General features: G+C 35.2%; 2 protein-coding genes across 10 annotated transcripts; both read left to right on the top strand.

Moving 5' to 3' along the window:
* Positions 1-1741: 1741 nt before the first annotated feature.
* LOC110665009 (uncharacterized) lies at positions 1742-11051 on the top strand. 5 transcript variants are annotated; one of them, XM_021824946.2, is made up of 5 exons: positions 1742-1882; positions 2018-2102; positions 2249-2312; positions 3668-3797; positions 10536-11051. In XM_021824946.2, exons 4-5 carry the CDS (start codon positions 3675-3677, stop codon positions 10587-10589), a joined length of 177 nt encoding a protein of 58 aa, XP_021680638.2. In that variant the 5' UTR covers positions 1742-1882; positions 2018-2102; positions 2249-2312; positions 3668-3674; the 3' UTR covers positions 10590-11051. The 5 variants fall into 5 exon arrangements, with proteins under 5 accessions (XP_021680638.2, XP_021680644.2, XP_021680639.2 ...); XM_021824952.2 differs by lacking the exon at positions 1742-1882 and having other exon boundaries at positions 1889-2102; positions 10536-10608; positions 10692-11051; XM_021824947.2 differs by lacking the exon at positions 1742-1882 and adding an exon at positions 3092-3158 and having other exon boundaries at positions 1889-2102.
* Positions 11052-11825: 774 nt separating this feature from the next.
* LOC110665003 (uncharacterized) lies at positions 11826-14387 on the top strand. 5 transcript variants are annotated; one of them, XM_058153200.1, is made up of 4 exons: positions 11826-13063; positions 13247-13304; positions 13825-13876; positions 14302-14387. In XM_058153200.1, the coding sequence occupies exons 1-4, from the start codon at positions 12936-12938 to the stop codon at positions 14313-14315; spliced, it is 252 nt and encodes an 83-aa protein (XP_058009183.1). In that variant the 5' UTR covers positions 11826-12935; the 3' UTR covers positions 14316-14387. The 5 variants fall into 5 exon arrangements, 1 of the variants encoding a protein (XP_058009183.1); XR_009151278.1 differs by lacking the exon at positions 14302-14387 and having other exon boundaries at positions 11829-12351; positions 12915-13079; positions 13825-13877; XR_009151279.1 differs by lacking the exon at positions 14302-14387 and having other exon boundaries at positions 11829-13063; positions 13743-13875.
* The last annotated feature ends 5275 nt before the right edge of the window (positions 14388-19662 follow it).

Here is a 19662-nt window from a genome sequence, read left to right as displayed (position 1 = left end):
TCATATCCAGTTTAATTTTGGGCGTAAGTTTTTTTTTTCTTCTTTTTTTTTTTTAAAAAAAAAAAGAAAGAAAAATCTGATAAACCTCACTTCCTTTTCTTCCTTCCCGTGTATCTCCCGCCACCTCTGCGCTGTTAAACCCTATCAAACTTATTCATTCGCCGGCCGAGCGAAACCCTTACCATTCCGTTTCTGCACCAGCACTGCTAAAACAAGCGACGATGAACTTTGGTACATTAATGGAGCCAATGGACTTAAAAGTTTCATAGTTGTTGAACTCGTGGAAGAAACCGTTTCAGCAATTAAAGAATCCATCAACAAAATCCCCGAAGGTCTCGAGGTTCGTTCCTTTCCGTTTCAATTTTCTATTTGTCTATTCTTTTGCCCATTTCGTTTCAGTTTTGGTGAAGTTTGATAATGAAGTCGTCTACTGCATTTGTGTTCTTTTTTTATGGTGAAAATTGAGCAGGTGAAGATCTGATATTGATGTGTTAAAAGCTGTAGCCTATAGATGAAGTTGGGAAAGGATTTCTAAGGAGTGTATATTTACTTAAGGCGCCAAGGCTCATGAAATGAGTATCATTTCACATTTCACAAGAACTAAAATTTGGTTAATCAGAATATTCCATTATGTAGCCATGCTGGTTTTGTTTTTTAATGCAGAAGGCAAAATCTTAACAATCACTTCTCCATAGAATGACACCCAGAGTTTCGAGGAAATATAATAAAAAATCTTTAGCATGTTCTGTATTTAGGTTTCCATCTATTGAATGTAGAAAAGAAGAGAGGAAATTGTATAGAAGCTTGTCTGGAAGTGTATCAAGTTCTTAAATTTTCAAATTTCATAATTTGACAACTGTTTGCAGACGATGGGTTGATGCCCATTCAAAGACGCCCTTATGCAGAGTGCACGATTCTTATGCAAACTGTGAAATGGAAAGAAGGGAAAGAAATTTTTTTTTTTCTTATTTTGACATCAAATAGAGAAAAGAAAAGAAGTTAAATAATTCTCTACTCTTTTATAATTAACTCATAATATTTCTTTTTAAATTAATTAAAAATAAAAATAAATTATTATAATTTATAATAATATACTAAAAATGTCCTCTTACAATATAATAGATATAAGAATATCTTAAAATTATGTTAATTATTATTAGTAAGCCTTTATTGTTCTAAAATTGAACTAAAACACATTTATGTTTTCTTTCAATTAATTAAAAAGACCCTTTCATTAAAAAAAAATTATATTTTTGTCATTATTGAAAGTTTGAAAATAATAAAATTATATATTTCAAATTACATTGAATGTCATAATTAACATTGTCATTCACTTGGAATATATAAAAAAATATAAATATCTCAAATTTTTTAAGGAATTTTTATTTTAATTAATAACAATAATAATAATTATTATACTGTAAAAGAATAGAAAACTTTGGCCTAATTTTTAGGGGAGAAAAGAAAAAAAAAACTTACTTTAACGTCTATAAAAAATTTAAGTGGTTTACATTTAGGGAAAATGTAATCATTTTTATTTTGAGAAAAATACTTATTTTAATTAGTAAAAATAAATATATAAAAATAAAAATATATTTACACTTTTAAAAAATTTTAGACTGCAGCTAGGAGAAATAGAAAAAAAAAACTTAGATTAAATTATGTAAATGAAATTTAACTTAAATTTCGTTTATTTTTAAAAAATAAAAAAGTCTTAAGTATTGAAAATAATTTTCCATATTTATTTTGTTTTTAATCATATTTTAAGATTATTTTAAGGTTAGTGAAATTAATTACGTTGTTTAATTAATTTGGTTTTTTTTTTCTTAATATTTTTTATAAGGGGATTTGATGGAATAGGTTCTTGAATCGGCACTTACAGGTGAGTTTGTTATTCATTGGTGAATACTAAATTAAAATAAAATTTAAATGACCTTCTATTAAACGAAAATAAAATACAAAATTGTTCAAACCACCTAATCTTTCTTTTATGTAAAACCACTTACTCCCCTTCAAGATACAACCCATCACCGATCGAGCTACCACGGCCACCGTGTTTCCTTCGGCTGGTTATTGCCGCCGGCGTCCACACTCCACCACCGGTACTCCTCTTTGTCTCTATTTCTATTGATTTTTTTACGAAATGAGGGCGAAAATTAAAACCGTGAACTTTTGTTTAGATTGAAAGAAGATGGGGCGCCATAATTTATCAGTGATTCTATTTCCTAACATGTTTGGTGATTGGTAGGTTGTTATTGTTGTTGTTGCTTCGCTAGGCACGCTCGCGGTTCTGTTTTGCAGATATCTTAGAGGTAGATTCCTTTCTGTGGTCTTAATCCCATCTTTAAACGATTTTATCTTTGTTTTCGATTTCTTGCTTTGTTTTTTATTTCAGATAGGCATTTAGTGATCTATATTGTCTGCAATTGCAAATTTGGAATTGAATCGTTTCTGTTTTATACCTATTTTCTAGCTGTTTGATACAGCTGAATAGATTGCAGGTTTTTTTTTTTTTTTTTTTTTTTCTGATCTTCCTGTGATTATTTCGGTGCAATTAACTGCAAATTTAGATAGGAACTCAGCAGTTTCAATTTCCATTTTTCTACAAATATAGTTAAAGTGATAAGTAGAAATTGGCAAGAGTATAGTTAGTTGAAGTTTTAATGAAGTTCACTGTCAAATGTAAACTAATTTTATTGGCTTGCTTTCATCTTGTGAATTAGTCTAAATTAAAGAATTAGATATGTTGGGAGACCAAATCTACTATGCAAATGCCAAATTGGTTAGTCTAAATTTAAAAATGCGTTTTTCCTTTACATCATCAGGTTGGTAAGTGTAGGAAAGGTTTTGTAGGGAAGTAATGAAAGCTGAAGATTTTTAACTAAACATTTTCTTTCAATCCTTATATGTAAGACTCTCTCTCCCTCTAAATTCATTCTTCGCTGCTTGCTAATATATTTGGTGCATATTAGATATTTCATCTTATTATCTACTTCTACGCTTCTAGCATTTTCATTTTCTGTATTTGGTTTTGAGAAAAAACAATTAAAATGCCTCAGAACATGTAAAAACACTCCGTATTGCTCTTTAGTTTTTCAAGTGGAATGTGCAAGTAAGACAGTGAAAGAGAACCTGAGGCATTCCTCAACTTTATCCTCGTATGTAACTTTATTATTATTTTTTTTTATTGTTTCCAAATTGAATATGTAACTTTATTATTACTAAACCGAATGTGTAACTTTAAATATTGCCAAGTGCCCGTGCAGTTACTGTGATATTCTTCTTTCTTCTCTTGATAGTGAAATATTTGGATTAGTTAGATAGTTGTTGCTGGTTAGAATAGATGAATAGTGCTAATGTGCTACCATGATGGTCGTGGTTTTGGGGGATTTTATTGTGTTAAGAGGGGTTGGGTTTTTTTATAACTTTAAGAAATTTGAAAAGGCAATAAGTAAATGAGAAAACCCAAATCAATTGTTTTAACCCAATAATCATTTACCACTTTTTTCATGTCTCCTATTTATAATTTTCTGATTTCTTTTTGTACATTATCAATCTTCTCCACTTCTATAATAAATATCTGTCTGAGTTATATACACACACACACACGCATCAGTTACAATTATGTAATAGAATATTAACTATTCAACCAATGACCTCTTTGCAGATAAAAGATGCCACATAGAACAAGGCCCATGACAGCTCTTTTGCTGTTTACTGGACTCAACGTCATCTTGGTGTCAACTATTACTCCAGTCTATGACTTTGTGTGCTTCCATCCTTACTGGGAAAGAAGGGTATTCTCTAATCTCTCTCACTCTTTTCATTTGCCAGGACTAGGGAAAAGTACTATTCTCCACCACAAATTAGTACATTATTAATGTTGAATTAATATTTTTAAATGAAGTTAAAATGAAGGCATGCCAATTGAATGATTATTAACTATATTATTTATTCTATAAGTGCTGATTATGCATCAGTACATATGATTCAATATGACACTTTATGCATTAAGTAAGAGAATGGTTGTCCTTCCTTCAGTAACAATATTTGTGAACTGTTTCAGGACAACATTGAGCAATTCATATTTTTCTGGCTTCCTAACCAGTATGTTTAGTTTAATTATTTAAGTAGTCAAGTAATATTAGATCGCTCTTAGTATTTATGGAGATTACTTTTGTTGATGTGCTGCAACACCGTGTATGTTAGGATCTAAACCCTAACTGTCAGTTACAGAAAGAAATAAATTGGAAATAGGGAAGAGAGTTAAGGAATAGACTCGAAAATAGAAGGAAGAAGATAGATTGAGAGAGAAAAGAAACTGAGAGATTGAGATTGAGAAGTAGAAACTGAATCTTTATTACTCTTATGGTGATCTTTATTTCTTATGCAACAGTATTTATGCTACTCTGCTACTTTTTAATAACTGTTCCCACCCTTGCCTACAATTTGATATTTCCCTCCAAAATCAACTAACTCAGCTCCAACACTTCTTTATATTTTGCATTACATTTAATAATTCATCTACTCTATTTTTTTCCTAAGCCTCTTTCTCTGGTATGTAACTATACCCCTTCCTTGAGCACCTACTTGTCCCAAGGAGGTGTAAAAGGCTGGAAATTGAGATCTGAGAAAGGAATCATCCTCCCAAGTAGCATCCTCTTGGGGTAGCCCATTCCATTGAATAAGAGATTGTGGCACCTGCATATTCTGCCTGACAATTACTCTATTCTGTAACACCTGAACTGGCTTAACTTCCACCTGATTGTCTACCAATTTAGGAAGCTCCAAAATAGGTATCTTGTTATCCCCAATCTTCTTAAGTAATGAAACATGGAAAACTGGATGGACAGTAGAAGATTCTGGCGACTTCAACTTGTAAGCAACTGCTCCCACTTTTTCCACAACTTGAAAAGAACCATAATATTTGGCAGATAACTTGAGATGCTTCCTCACAACAATAGTGGTCTGCCTATATGGTTGCAATTTCAAATACACACAATCCCCAACTTGAAAGTCCCTTTCACTCCTCTTTTTATCCACTTGCTGCTTCATTCTACTCCTGGCTAGCTGTAAATTCTCTTTGAGTAAGGAAGTAATAGTTGTCCTGTCCTTGAGGAATTCTTCCACTGCAGCAACTGTTGACCTTTCAGTAGGCAAAGCTGGTAGCATTGGAGGATAGTAACCATAAAGAGCTTCAAATGGAGTCATCCTAATAGCACTACGGTAGGTAGAATTATACCACCATTCTGCTAAGGAAATCCACCTACCCCAAGTGATAGGTTTCAAATGAGCCATGCTCCTCAAATACCCTTCCAAACACTGATTTACCCTCTCAGTTTGGCCATCAGATTGAGGGTGATAAGAGGTGCTAAAACAAAGAGAAGAACCCAGCTTCTTGAACAATTCTCTCCAAAAAAGGCTTGTAAAAACCTTATCCCTATCTGAAAAAATAGTTTGAGGGGCACCATGCAACTTATAAACATGGTCCAAAAATAGTTGAGCAACTGAAGATGCAGAATAGGGATGAGAGAGAGGTAAAAAGTGAGCATACTTGGTGAATCTACAAACAACAACCAAGATGGTATCTTTGCCAGCTGACTTGGGCAATTGTTCTACAAAATCCATAGAGATATGCTGCCAAGCCTGGTTAGGAAGTGGTAGAGGCTGTAGCAAACCAGGAGTAGCACAAGTTTCCCCCTTACATCTTGCACAGTCATCACACTTCTTTACCCAATCTAGCATATCCTCTTTCAATCCTGGCCAATAGAAATGTTTCTTCAACCTATGACAAGTTCTCAATACCCCTGAATGCCCTCCTAAGGGTGAATTGTGAAACAAAGTAATGAGATGACTTCTTAAAGAAGTATTACAGCCAACATATAATCTGCCCTTATAATACAACAAGTCAGATTTGAGAGTAAATCCCGGAACACTACCTGCTGCCACTGAAAGCTGTTGAATCAATTCCGCAGCCCTCACATCTCCTTCATATGTAGTTGTAGCATTAGATATCCAGGTAGGAACTGCAGCAGATTGCAAAGCAAAACAATTAATTCCAGGCTGTTCCGCAAAGCTTCTTCTAGACAAGGCATCAGCCACCTTACTTTCAATACCCCTTCTATACAAAATCTTATAATCCAGCTCTACCAATTTAGAAATTCCCCTCTGCTGCAAGTTAGTATGAAGTCGCTGTTCTAACAAGTATTTAATGCTTTCATGGTCTATCTTAATGAAAAATTGCCCTTGTTCTAAATAATGTCTCCATTTAGAAATAGCAAAAGTAATTGCCATCAATTCCTTCTCATAAACTGAAAGCCCCATACTTCTTACTCCAAATGCCTTAGAAATAAAGGCAACAGGGTGCCCTTGTTGCTGCAATACAGCTCCCACACCTTGACTACTAGCATCAGTTTCAACAATGAATGATTGAGTAAAATCTGGCATAGCCAACACAGGGGTAGAAGACATAGCATTCCTCAACCTCTCGAAGGCATGTTGTGCTATTGAAGACCACTGGAATGCATCTTTTTTTAGTAAATCAGTCAAGGGTTTACTAATAAGGGCATAATTCCTAATGAATTTTCTGTAATATCCAGTCAGCCCCAAAAAGCTCCTCAATTCTTTGACTGACTTAGGCGCAGGCCACTCAACCATAGCCCTTATCTTGTCAGGATCTGTAGCTACCCCTTTTGCAGATATTATATGCCCCAAGTACTCCACTTGACTTTGAGCAAAAGAACACTTAGAAAGTTTAGCATAAAGCTGTTGTTCTGCTAAAACCTTAAAACATCTTCCAAATGGGAAATATGAGACTCCAAATCAGGACTGTAAATGAGAATATCATCGAAGAAAACTAACACACTTTTCCTAAGGAATGGCTGGAATATATCATTCATAAGGGCTTGAAATGTTGCTGGTGCATTTGTAAGGCCAAAAGGCATGACTGTAAACTCAAAGTGCCCATTATGTGTTTTAAATGCAGTATTTGAAACATCTGAAGTGTTCATTTGAATCTGATGGTATCCAGCTCGAAGGTCTATCTTAGAAAAGATTGTTGCACCATGCAATTCATCTAATAAATCCTCAATAATAGGTATTGGAAATTTATTCTTAACAGTAGCATCATTTAACTTTCTATAATCCACACAAAATCTCCAAGAACCGTCCTTCTTCTTAACTAATAAAACAGGGGAGGCATAAGGATTAGTGCTATGCTGAATTACTCCACTATCAAGCATTTCAGACACTAAATTCTCAATTTCAGTTTTCTGGAAATGAGGATATCTATAGGGCCTGACATTGATAGGTTGTGCAGTAGGTAATAGAGGGATGAAATGATTATGAGATCGAAATGGTGGAAGTGACTTTGGCTCCACTAATAAGAAGGAATACTTATCCAATAGAGATTGAATTCCAGGTGGATAAGTGGATGAAGAAAAACATCCAGAAGATTCAGAATTTACCTCTTGCTGTTCAGAAAACTGAATATTGATTAAAGGAGTTTGGAAGTCTGACCCCTGCTTCTGCAATAGCTTGTGGTAACTACTACAAGGTAACAGCTTCATTGGGGTTGTTGCATCACTAATCCTTGCAATTCTACACTTTTCCCATCCTTTTGAAATCTCACCAATCTAGCTTCAAAGTCAAACACGATAGGGTTGAAACTTCTCATCCAATCAACTCCTAGTATCATGTCAAAACTGCCCAATTCCAGAGTTCTAACAGTAAAAGAAAACTTATAGTTGTGCATCTTCCAAGTGAAATTATTACAAATAGAAGAACTCATAATTTTTCTCCCATCCGCTACTATAATTGCTGTTGTTGTAATTGGCACACAAGGCAGCTTTAGTTCTCTTGCTACTTTAGCATCAATAAAACTACTAGTACTTCCACTATCAATAAGAATGACTAATTGTCTATTCCCACAATACCCCAATACCTTGATTGTATCCACCCCTTGAGAACCCTCCACTGCATTCACAGACAGTGCAAATTCCTCTTGAATTCCATGATCCAACCCATCATAACCTTCACAATCCTCATGCCAAACTTCCTCCCCTTGATCTCCTTCTCCCTCATCATGCAAAGCCATCAAAGTCTTCTGCTTACATTGATGACCTGGAAAATATTTTTCTCTGCACCTGAAACAGGGCTTAAGAGGCCTTTTATCATTAGTTAACTATTGGCTATTAGGTTTTATGGTGGTTTGGTTAACAGAAGAAGCACTCATAGACTGAGTAGGTTTAACTCCCACAGAATTAGATTTGTGGCTAATACTAGAATTAATTATTGGTGGCTTAGGAGCATATGGATAACTGGAATTGTATTGAGATGGTTTGGTGGTAGCAGAAGAACAAGAACTGAATTGAGAAGGTCTTTGGGTACTGTTATAGGTTCTGAATGATGGTGTAGTGTTTCTTTGGACTTCTAACAATTGTTCTTGCAACTTAGCTGCTTCAAAAGCATTAGCTAATGCCACTGGTTTTAGCATCCTCACCATCAACCTTATATCATCCCTTAATCCCCCAATAAATGCAGAAAGAAAATAAGATTCCTCCAAATCAGGCATTACCTGCTCCATTCTCACCCTTAAGTCTTCAAATTTATCTTGGTATTCATCCACACTTCTTTCTTGCCTTATTTTCATAAATTCCTCCACTATATCCTCCAATCCCTGCTCTCCAAACCTCTTGCACAAATTCTGCTCAAACTCCTCCCAAGAACTGTTTTTCCTTTCCTTACTCCAATTGTGAAACCAAGCATCAGCTCTTCCTATCAAAAACAAACTTGCCATCTCTACCATCTGCTCTCTAGGAACCCTATACACCTCAAAAAATTTCACGCATTTTCTTATCTAAGATCTAGGATCTTGGCCATCAAAAGTAACTAACTCCACCTTAGGTAACAGTTTGGATCTGGCTTCCCAGTCCATTACAACTGTGGTAGAAGAACTTCCTGCTTCTTTTGATTGAGGGTTCAAGTTCTCCTTAGGGTTTGGCAAAATGCCCTTCCCTTCAAGATTGATTATAGGTGGTTGATCATTTCTAACCCCGCTTCCTTCACCACAAATTCCTTTACCTTTGTCATTGACAAGAGTAGCCACAAAAATCTTCAGGTCCCCCAAAACTGACTCAGCAGATTGCTTAATCTTTCCCTCCAGATCTTCGATAGCCTTCTTGGATTCCAACTGGTAAATGTTAAGCTTCTCCTCCAACTCTGCAAGCCTCACTGCTTCGGCACTAATTACCACAGATCTAGTCATAATTGTAACCCCCAAGAAAGGAAAACCCAACAGATTTCAGGGATCTTTGAGCTCTGATACCAATTTGTCAGGATCTAAACCCTAACTGTCAGTTACAGAAAGAAATAAATTGGAAATAGGGAAGAGAGTTAAGGAATAGACTCGAAAATAGAAGGAAGAAGATAGATTGAGAGAAAGAAAAGAAACTGAGAGATTGAGATTGAGAAGTAGAAACTGAATCTTTATTACTCTTATGATGATCTTTATTTCTTATGCAACAGTATTTATACTACTCTGCTACTTTCTAATAACTGTTCCCGCCCTTGCCTACAATTTGATATTTCCCTCCAAAATCAACTAACTCAGCTCCAACACTTCTTTATACTTTGCATTACATTTAATAATTCCTCTACTCTATTTTTTTCCTAAACCTCTTTCTCTGGTATGTAACAGTGTATTTCTTGAAGGAGCCATTAATATTGGATAGAAATGAGTGAAGATGACTTGTGAGATAGATATCCCCTGAAGGTGAAAATTCTCATTTTACTGAGTATACAACTTTATAATCAGTGAGAAATATATTTCTAGTTGGTTTTCTTGGAAAGTAAGTTATGTGACCAGGGTTTGGATTATGTAATTTTTAATTCTCTGGCCAGGTGAAAGGTTTCAAGATGGCCTGGGTGGAATGGAAAGGGAAGAATTGTGGAAAAGTCGGGTGTAAATTAAAGTTGCTCGCAAAGAAGCATCACCTATCAAAACTTTGCCCTAGCCATTGCCAGTATTAGAAAGAAAGGGAAAGAAAAGGAGCATTGTATAGACAAGGGAGAATGCAGTATTGCTCTTATATAACAAGAGCACACTTGCACTTGGGAAATAAAATTGTAGTGATATTTTTGTGCTTTCATGGATTGTGCTACATTATACTAATTGATATTACGTGAGCCATTTGATTCAAATGCATACAAGTAGAACTTTACCATGGTCTGGGTTGGAACCAGGATCGGTACAGTCAAACCCAGGACGGGAACCCTTTTAGGTCCCTCCCTTCCCAAACCTATACTGGAACAAGCACTGGTGAGTTGGTCTGGTGGTCCATTATATGACCCATTTATTGTGCAAGCAACATGCCAAGCTGATCACTAACGGGGAACTAGCAGCATTGGATTGTGACCAATGTATAATTTTTGTTATCTTGTTGAGGTTTTGGCATATATGTCTCCTTTGACCGATTGAGCCAGATGTTTGACTATTTAAGTGATCTTTTTTATTGATCGACTTATATTTGTTTCAGAGGGAACAGCGCCGACAGAATCCTGAAGCTGCATTAACGAAGGGTTCTGCATGAACAAAGAAAAGTCTTTGAGGTCAGAGATGATTGATCTTAAATCAATGTGAAACAATTTATGATGTGATTCCCTTACAAGTAGAAAATACTGGGCTTTCGCAGGAGAAGACAAGATGAGCTGAGAAGTCTTATCTATATATGAACCCTCTTCATCATGGACAGTTAATTTTTATTGAAAAATTTGGAACTCTTTCTCACAGACTATGCAAGATCCTTGGGAAATGCGAAAACCATTTTTCCCTGAAAGATTACCATATTTTGAAGGGCTATGGTTTAGCAAATACTTTCTTTAGTTGGTGAAATGCTAAATTCTAATGTAAGTTGCAGAGAAGGAATAATGTATGGCATTTTATTTTCCATACCGGTTGCAATGGCAGACTTGTTTCGATGAGAATTATGATTGAACAAATCATGCAGGACTTAAAAAGCAATGTGGCTGAATTTATTTGTAATTATTGGAAAGATGTCCCTTTGTCCTTGTTCTACGAAAAACGATAAAACTTATAAAATTAAGGAAAAAAAAATACACTTATATACTCTGTAATCTAGTGCTTTTAGGACTCGATGCTCGAGGAGCGTGATTTCGCTCTGTTAGGACTTAGATGAGAAAGTGGCTAATGGCATTAAAAACATTAGGGTGATACATTAAAAAATTATTTTATCTGAGTTTCAGTAAATTAAAATTATAAAAAATTTAATAATGAAAAATTCATATCAATATATGAGACTCACTAAATTAAAATTATGGGTAAATTAATCAAAGGTCCCTATATATTTTTTATTATTTAGAATTTTATCCATATATTTTGGCAAATTAGTTCCTAATTATTACAGTTATTTATAAATAAGTCTTCATAATTTGTTATTATCTCTCTCTCTCTCTCTTAAAAACACATCCAAACAATTGTAAACTCCAAATTCAATCTCTGATGGAAAATCGCAAAGAAGCCAAATAGCGAGAATAATGCCCAAGGCCTAAAGAACACTCATAGTTATTGTGCCTTTTGATCAATTTCACTATCCCTGCATCAGAAACACTCATAGTTAATGTGCCTTTTGATCAATTTCACTCTCCCTGCATCAGAAATAAAAACAAATCAATCACAAACCAAATAATTCATAAATGAATCGAACTATGGACTTTTAATTTCACTGATCAATAAAATTTTGTTTTTTTTTTTTCATTTGTGCTATTTTCTCAGCCACCACAACGACAATTGAAGAGAACTAGACGACAATAATATCTCTAGCCTCCGTCGCAGTCTCCGGCTTCTGAGTGAGAAAGAAAATATTAATGTAGATTTATTTTGATTAAGGAATTAATTTTTTCAACTGGCACTATCATATCAGGTTCTAATCGAAGCAATCAATTGTTAGGGGTTTATCATGCATTAAATAAAAATTTAAAAAATTTTAGAATATGTTTAATATAAAATTCAATTGTATATAATAATAAATTTAATAGCACTTAAATTGTACCTCCTAAGTCTCCTCCCTCCGCCCGTGTCGTCAAGTATTACCAAATCTCTGTTTTTCCAAGAACAGCATTGTTTAATTTTCTTTCATCATTATTCACATCTGTGTTTTTGGATTGGGGAAGAGAGTTGGAGTTAGGGAGACACGGACTGAAGTTGTTAAAGAGAAATCCGTCTTCGTTTATGCACTGTATAGATGGAAGCTAACTTCTGTTAGGACCTCATAAGGACCTTAATCATTCTGAGATTTCCAAGTTCTTCATTCGAGATGCAGATGCTTATCCCAGGTTCTATTGGCCCCATGTTTCCTCTTTTTAGTTATTAATGATTTTGATCTTGCATTTTATTAAAGAGACTGAAGTTTGAGCTATTGAAGATTATCATTATTGATTGATGTTATTGTAATATAAGCAAATTTGATCATGGTAATTCATGTTCCTTTTTAGATAGAAATAATTGTATTCATAGTTTGAAGTAGTACTGCAAATTGATGCTGGGCTTAGCTTACAAGGTGGGCACCCAAATAAAGATCATGAACTATCACTGAGAGCAGAAACTGGCCAAATTTAGTAGGCTTCATTTTACACAAAATCATTTTCAAGATGATGTTGATATAGTTAACCTATAATGTTTTTAACTCTTGGTTTAATCCTAGTAGTTTGACATGGGTGTATAACATTCTCCAGTTTAAATGATTTTTCTTGATTCTTCATATGTCTGTGGTTAATATCCTTAGCCTTGTCTTTTAGAGTAGGTGTATTTTCTTATATCTATACTAATTCTCAACTCTTTTTATTTTTTCCTGATTTTCTAAATTGAGTAAATTACAATATGCCGGTATGAGAATCAGCTAGAGAACTTCTGCAAGTTTATGGATCCACTTTTGGATTCACCTCCTCCAGAATCTTTGCATAGTATCTCATCTTTAATGCTGGTTCGAGGACAAAATACAGAAATCAGCTTTTTGGGCACGTTTTTCGCGGCAGGCTTTTTCCTTAGGTCAGAGAGATATGGTGTAAAAGCTCTTTTTCACTAATTTCAAGTGTACAGGTTTTGATCCTAATAAGGAAACATGTGACGGTGTATTACCTAGCAAAACTCTTGCAAATTTCTTAGCTTGAGTTAAATAGGTTTCCTGAATAACAGCATTATCTCATGATATGCGTTTGTTGATTTTGACAGGGACTTCATGGACCTTTTATTGTCTCCAGCTTCAAAGGTTTTGAATAACTGGTTTGAGGTCATAATTTGACCTGTTCTCATATTATTTTATAATTTGAAGGATTCAAATTCTTGAGAAGATCTTATATTGATTATTTCGTTTCCAACACATAGCTTGCTCGTCTTGATTCCATTTCATTGGTACTCGTTGAACTTCAAATACTGTGAACTGTGAAGCATTTGCTTAAAAATCATTATGTTACAATTTTTATTCAATGTCACAATGTTTTCTGTAATAACAAAATGATTGTCCTTATTTAATTTTGTAATTATTATATTATTCTGATACAACTCTGAACTATCGATTTGGAATCTCTTCTATTTTGTAAGGGAGAGAGGAACAAAATCTTTTAAGTTATTGTTTTATGGCAATTTCACTATCTGAGACTATAGGAAGCTTATTCAGTACATTTTATTGAAGCTTTTGTTCACTAAATTGTCTTAATGGCTATAACAGTGTTTTTGGAGATGCACTGGCTTCAAATCTTGTAAAGTTTTACTGACCTTGGCATATTTTTCCTCTGCTGCTGAATTTACAGACGGATGTTCTGAAGGCAACCCTTGCAACAGATGCTGTAATAGGTACCACGATAAGACTCCATCGCAATGTGGAGGTGTGTTAGTTTTGATTGAATGTGTTTTATGTAAAGCTCAGAAAACAAACATACCCATGGAGGTTAAAAGTCAGTGCATCTTCTTTGAGGTGTAGTTTTTTTTGACTGATGATGATATGAAGGCAGATTGTTTTGCATTGAGTTTTAGAAGAGTAGGTTAAACATTACTTCTTTATCCATTCAGAAGATTATTACTGATAAAACTGTCCAAACTTTTGTAGTATGAGACTGAGGGTGCCTCCAATATACTTTTTTACTTTTGCCTCTGGAGAATGCAGGTTTTTTTATAGCTCATAAGTAACTTTTAGAAGATTAATGCTTAAAACTAATCAAAATTTTTGGCTTCAACTAAATTCCAAGTTAATTATTTTAATCCATATTCGTTTTTTGTTGCCACCCAGAGTTATTCCTCCTAAATGCAGTGATTAAGGTCGTTCAGACAGCCCTGATGCTTCAGAATTTATATTAACTGTAGGCATGAAGGTGGATGGGCTCAGTATCCTGTGCTATTGGTAATGCTGCTAAGAAAGCTGGGGCTCATATTGTGACGAGTGCTGGGGTATGTTTGCATGAATTACTCCTCCAGCTTTCATCATATACCTTGGTCCTTTTCCAGGGAGAAAGCATTAGACATCTGAAAAACAAAAGTGTATACAATCTTTTGCAGAGTAAAAGCTTCTAGTTAATTGTTTTTGAACTGCTGACCTCATAATCTAAGGTCTCTTTTGAAGCTCTTCCATAATGCAGTCAATCATTGATAATCTGAACCCTTTCACAGCAATATAATTCTGTGCTTCCTCTTATTAGCTATAATTCAAAGCTGAATTTGGGTGCTTTGCCATTGCTGGAATGCCATCATGAATGGTGACTTGGCATGCACAACTGTCTGAGTTGTCTTTGGTTTGTGAATCATGTTCGAGTAGCCAAGGGTTATCATCAAGCTTTTGTAACTTTCTTTTTCCCCCTATCATGTTTCATTCATGTCTTAACTGTTTTGTGTTAGTACCTTCCATTGTTTATTTACATAACCTTTGACAATTTGTTTTGTTTGGTTAGGTTTCAGAAATGATAATTAATGATTCTGGGGCAGTGCATGGGGTTAGTTTCAGTATTCAATTCCCTCAATAAAGTTAGTTTATTAGCTCAATCAAACTAACATGGGATATCATGGTTTTAGGTACTCCTGGCTGATGGTACAGCAGAGGTGCTTTGTTCAGTTGTGTTGTCAAATGTCACTCCTTGTAAAACTTTCATGTTAAGATGTTCTCATGTTCATTACTGTCAATGCATTGGTAAGTTTCTAGAGGCATAAATGAATAGTGTTGTGAAAAATAATTTCCTAAAGAGATTTTAGTTCTGATTTTAGGTTATGATTTTCTGATACAGGAGTTAGTGCCCAATAATGTTCTTCCTGATGATTTTATTCGTACCCTGAAATACTCTGACTATAGTTCTGTAAGCAACATAGTTGAAATTGTTGCCACACTTTACATTGTGATATTAATCAGAGTTACCTTGTTAATAAGTGGTTTCACTCACTGAAACAGGCTACTACAAAGATAAACCTAGCTGTTGATAAGCTGCCCCTATTTCAATGTTGCAAGCTAAGTCACCCAGATGCAGGCCCTCAGCATATAGGCACCATTCATATTGGTTCAGAAAGGTCTCCTTTTAGTTCATTATTACTTGCCTTTTGGCTTTTGAATCTGTTTTCTCTGATAATTATGTTCTAAAATGGTTGTCTTAAGTGGGGAAAACCATCGCTTATCAACCTCTATGATTTTAATTGAAAGATCAAGCCTGAATAGAGGAATCATAATTTGATATGGGTGAAAAATTGTTAGTCTGTTTTTTATTAGAATGAAATATTCACAGAATTAGGCTTAGATATGATGTAGAAATTGGTGGTAGTAATCGACTAATTGTGGTTGGGAGCTGCAACAAAAGTTTTGTGGTAATCACTGGTAACGTACAAGTGTATGTATCTATTAGGTACATACAAGTGTTGAAAGATATGTATGAAGGAGCAACTACTATTGTGCGCACAGTGGGAGAGGACACAAGAGATTTTCCGATCTCAATTAGATTACACTAAGGATCAGCCATAAGCCCTTACCTTTTTACATTAGTTTTAGATGAATTGACGAAACATATACAAGAGAATATTCCTTGGTGCATGTTGTTTGCGGATGATATTATTCTGATAGATGAGACACGAGAAGGAGTCAATAGAAAGCTAGAGCTTTGGAGAAGTACTCTAGAGTCAAAGGGTTTTAAGTTAAGTAGAACGAAGACAGAATACATGCATTGCAAGTTCAGTGAAAGCCAAACTAGTGATAGGGAAGGAGTTAGTTTGAATGGAGTGGTACTGTCTCAAAGTAATCACTTTAAATATCTAGGCTCAGTCCTTCAAGTAGATGGGGGATGTGAGGAGGATGTTAGTCATAGGATTAAAGCCGGATGGTTGAAGTAGAGACGTGCCACGGGAGTTTTATGTGATCGTAAAATTCCTAATAAGTTGAAAGGAAAATTTTACCGTACAGCCATACGACCGGCTATGTTATATGGTAGTGAGTGTTGGGCACTGAAAGAGTCGTATGCGTCTAAGATAAGAGTTGCAGAGATGAGAATGTTAAGGTGGATGAGTGGCCATACTAGACTAGATAAAGTCCGTAATGAGAGTATTAGAGAAAAGGTAGGAGTGGTGCCAATTGAAGATAAGTTGAGAGAAGTGAGATTGAGATGGTTTGGTCATGTGAAGCGTAGACATACGGAGGCTCCAGTTAGACAAGTAGAGCACATTAGGTTAGAGGATAGAAAGAAAAAAAAGAGTAGACCTAAATTGACTTGGAGGAGAGTAGTACAACATGACCTAGAAGTATTACATATTTCTGAAGATTTAACCCAAAATCGTTTAGAGTGGAGAAAGCGAATCCATATAGCCGACCCCAAATTTTGAGATAAAGGCTTAGTTGAGTTGTATATCATTATATTTGATTTCATTACCTCATGGAACAATTGAGACAATCTTGTGCGGCCTTACATATGCTTTGTCTCTGTTTTAACAGGTATGGAGGACATTCACTTGGCCTGTTAAGACGCTGTCAATGGCTTAACTTCAAGGAGACCTGTTATCGAAATGACAATTCCTTCTGTATTGGACAGGACTATTTGTTAGAATCCCTCAATTAGTGTAAATCCCTTAATCAGTGTAAATTAGCTGTAAATTAGAATATAATTAGAAATCATTGTATTTATTGGCTATTATTAGTTTCCTAATTAGTCCTAGCCTTTGTATATAAATTAGAATGCTTGTAAATCATTTTAGTATGAAGAAATATAAAAGAAAATTTTCCAAATTCTCTATTTTCTACATGGTATCAAAGTTGTGCCAAAATTTATTGGCTTGAACAGTGTAGTTCTGGGTAATTTTTTTTGGGTCATGCTTCTACGTCGTTCTAGGAAGGAGGTGACTGTCACCACCCACTTGAGGAGGAAGGACACCAGCCAATCGACCTACGCCCGTAGTCCCACCACCGTCCAGTGAAGCGCATGAGCTCATGCGCCTCCAGAAGTCTCGCGTCATTCTTCATGCATCAGCGCATGCACTCTTTTTTCGGTGATTTCTCTGACCGTGCCTCTTGCCAACGAACTTCCCTGTCTAGCACGCCTCTGACCAACGTGTTTCCACACCTGGTTTGCACATTTATTTTTTTGGATATTCCGTTGCTCAGTTTCTTGCTTTCTGTCTCAGTACCTATTTCTTTAATTGAAAAATGACTGATGAAAAGAAGAAAGCTTCTGAAACAAAGGCTGGATTTATTAGTGATAATCCCTCTTTACAAATTAGTCTTGTAAAGTTGGGTGGAACTAATTATTTGGCATGGTCTAAATCTTGTCTACTGTTCATTCAGGCTAGAGGACTGCAGGGGTATATCACTGAAGATAGAAAAAAGCCAGAAAGTACTAGTTCTACCTACAGCTAGTGGGAGTCAGAGAACTCTCTTGTTATGTCATGGCTTATCAATTCTATGCAACCTCATATAGGTCATGGTTATTTGTTGTTAAACAGTGCCGCTACCATTTGGAGTGCTGTTTCTCAGACTCATTCTCAAGTTGGGAATGATGCACAAGTTTATGAGCTTATGAACAAGGTTCATGGAATGAAACAAGGTGAGTTAACTGTTGCTCAGTATTATGCGGAATTGAGTAGTCTATGGCAAGAGTTGGATTTCTATCAGGACTTTTAGGCTTCATGTCCGGCTGATGCAGTTAAGTTTCAGAAATTGATTGAGAATGAGCGCATATATGATTTTCTTGCTAGGCTAAATGTGGAGTATGATTAGATTCGGGTCTAAGTGCTTGGTAAGAATCTTTGCCCCACCGTAAGGCATACATTCTCTTATATTCAGCAGGAGGAGAGCAAAAGGAGTATCATGATCAATTCTACAGCTGTTGATAAGGCTGGGCTGGCTACTAACTCCTTACGAGAACAGTCATACGGTCCATCAGATAAGGATCACTTGTACTGTGACTACTGTGGGAAATCTCGGCACACTAAAGAACAATGTTAGAAGCTGCACGGCCGCCCAACTAAAGGGCATGAGGAAAAAAGATGGGCTTTGCTAGATCACAAGCAAATGTATCTGAGGCTAGGTGTGAGCAGATTTCAGTTCAAACCGAAAAACTGAACCGAACCGAATCAATTCAGTTCAATCGATTCGGTTTTAAAATTTAATCTGTTCGATTTGATTTTATATTATAAAAATTTCGGTTATTTCGGTTCAGTTCGATTTTGAAGAGAAAAAAATCGGTTAAACCGAACCGAACCGAATAGTAATTTTATATATTCAAATCGAACTAAATCAAACCGAATCAATTTTTAAATTGATTTATTTTTATAGGGAATTTATGAATTATATTTAATTATATATATATAAATTGTTTAATTTCATTGATTAATGGTTAATAGGTTCAAACCAAAGTCAAAATTAGACCAAATAACTTGAAAATCAAGTCTAAATTAAAAAATCAATCAAAAATCAAAACTGATCTATTTGAACTGAACCAAACCAAAATAGAACGGTTCGGTTTGATTCAGTTTTTCATCAATTTTGATTCAGCTCGGTTCGGTTTCTAAAATATGTAATTCGGTTTTTATAATTTAATTCGATTTTGTTCGGTTCGGTTCGAACCGAATGCTAATCCCTATCTGATGCTGTGAGTGTTTCTGAAGATACTGCTATCACTAGGATGTTTTCCAATGAAGAGGTACAGACTCTGAGACGATTCCTATCACAGCTTGAATCGCAATCCACTACAGTTGCCTCTTATAACTTCGTCAACTCAGGTAATGCTTCTATCGCCAATCATAATAATTTATTTTGGGTTATAGATTCTGGAGCAAATAAACATATTACAGGCTCTTCGAATAAATTCACATCCTATTCTCCATGTTCAGGTAAAGAAAAAGTCCGCATTGTGGATGGATCCTTATCTAATGTTTCTAAAACAGGTTCTATTAAATGCATTCCTACTATAAGTCTTAGTTCTGTCTTACATGTGCCTAACTTTCCTATTAACCTTTTGTCTGTCGGTTCTATCACAAAATCTCTTAACTGCAAAATTGAATTTTTTCAGACTCACTGTGTGTTTCAGGAGTTGATAACAGGGAGAACGATTGGCAGTGGCAGACTGCAAGATGGGCTATATCTATTGAATGATTGTGTTGATCAGGCCATGTTGGGACAGTCTATGGGTGCT

Source organism: Hevea brasiliensis, chromosome 9 (genome assembly GCF_030052815.1).
Source record: "Hevea brasiliensis isolate MT/VB/25A 57/8 chromosome 9, ASM3005281v1, whole genome shotgun sequence".
In the NCBI taxonomy this organism is placed as follows: Eukaryota; Viridiplantae; Streptophyta; class Magnoliopsida; order Malpighiales; family Euphorbiaceae; genus Hevea; species Hevea brasiliensis.
Note: the sequence above shows the minus strand (reverse complement) of the source record. Positions and strands in the feature narration are given on the sequence as shown.

Excerpts from the sequence above, each read along its gene's own strand:
- LOC110665009 (XM_021824946.2), top strand. The coding sequence starts at position 3,675 with ATGCCACATAGAACAAGGCCCATGACAGCTCTTTTGCTGTTTACTGGA. Across the intron at positions 3,798-10,535 it reads ATCCTTACTGGGAAAGAAGG|AGGGAACAGCGCCGACAGAA; the intron begins GTATTCTCTAAT and ends TATTTGTTTCAG.
- LOC110665003 (XM_058153200.1), top strand. The coding sequence starts at position 12,936 with ATGGATCCACTTTTGGATTCACCTCCTCCAGAATCTTTGCATAGTATC. Across the intron at positions 13,064-13,246 it reads GCGGCAGGCTTTTTCCTTAG|GGACTTCATGGACCTTTTAT; the intron begins GTCAGAGAGATA and ends TGATTTTGACAG. Across the intron at positions 13,305-13,824 it reads TTTTGAATAACTGGTTTGAG|ACGGATGTTCTGAAGGCAAC; the intron begins GTCATAATTTGA and ends CTGAATTTACAG.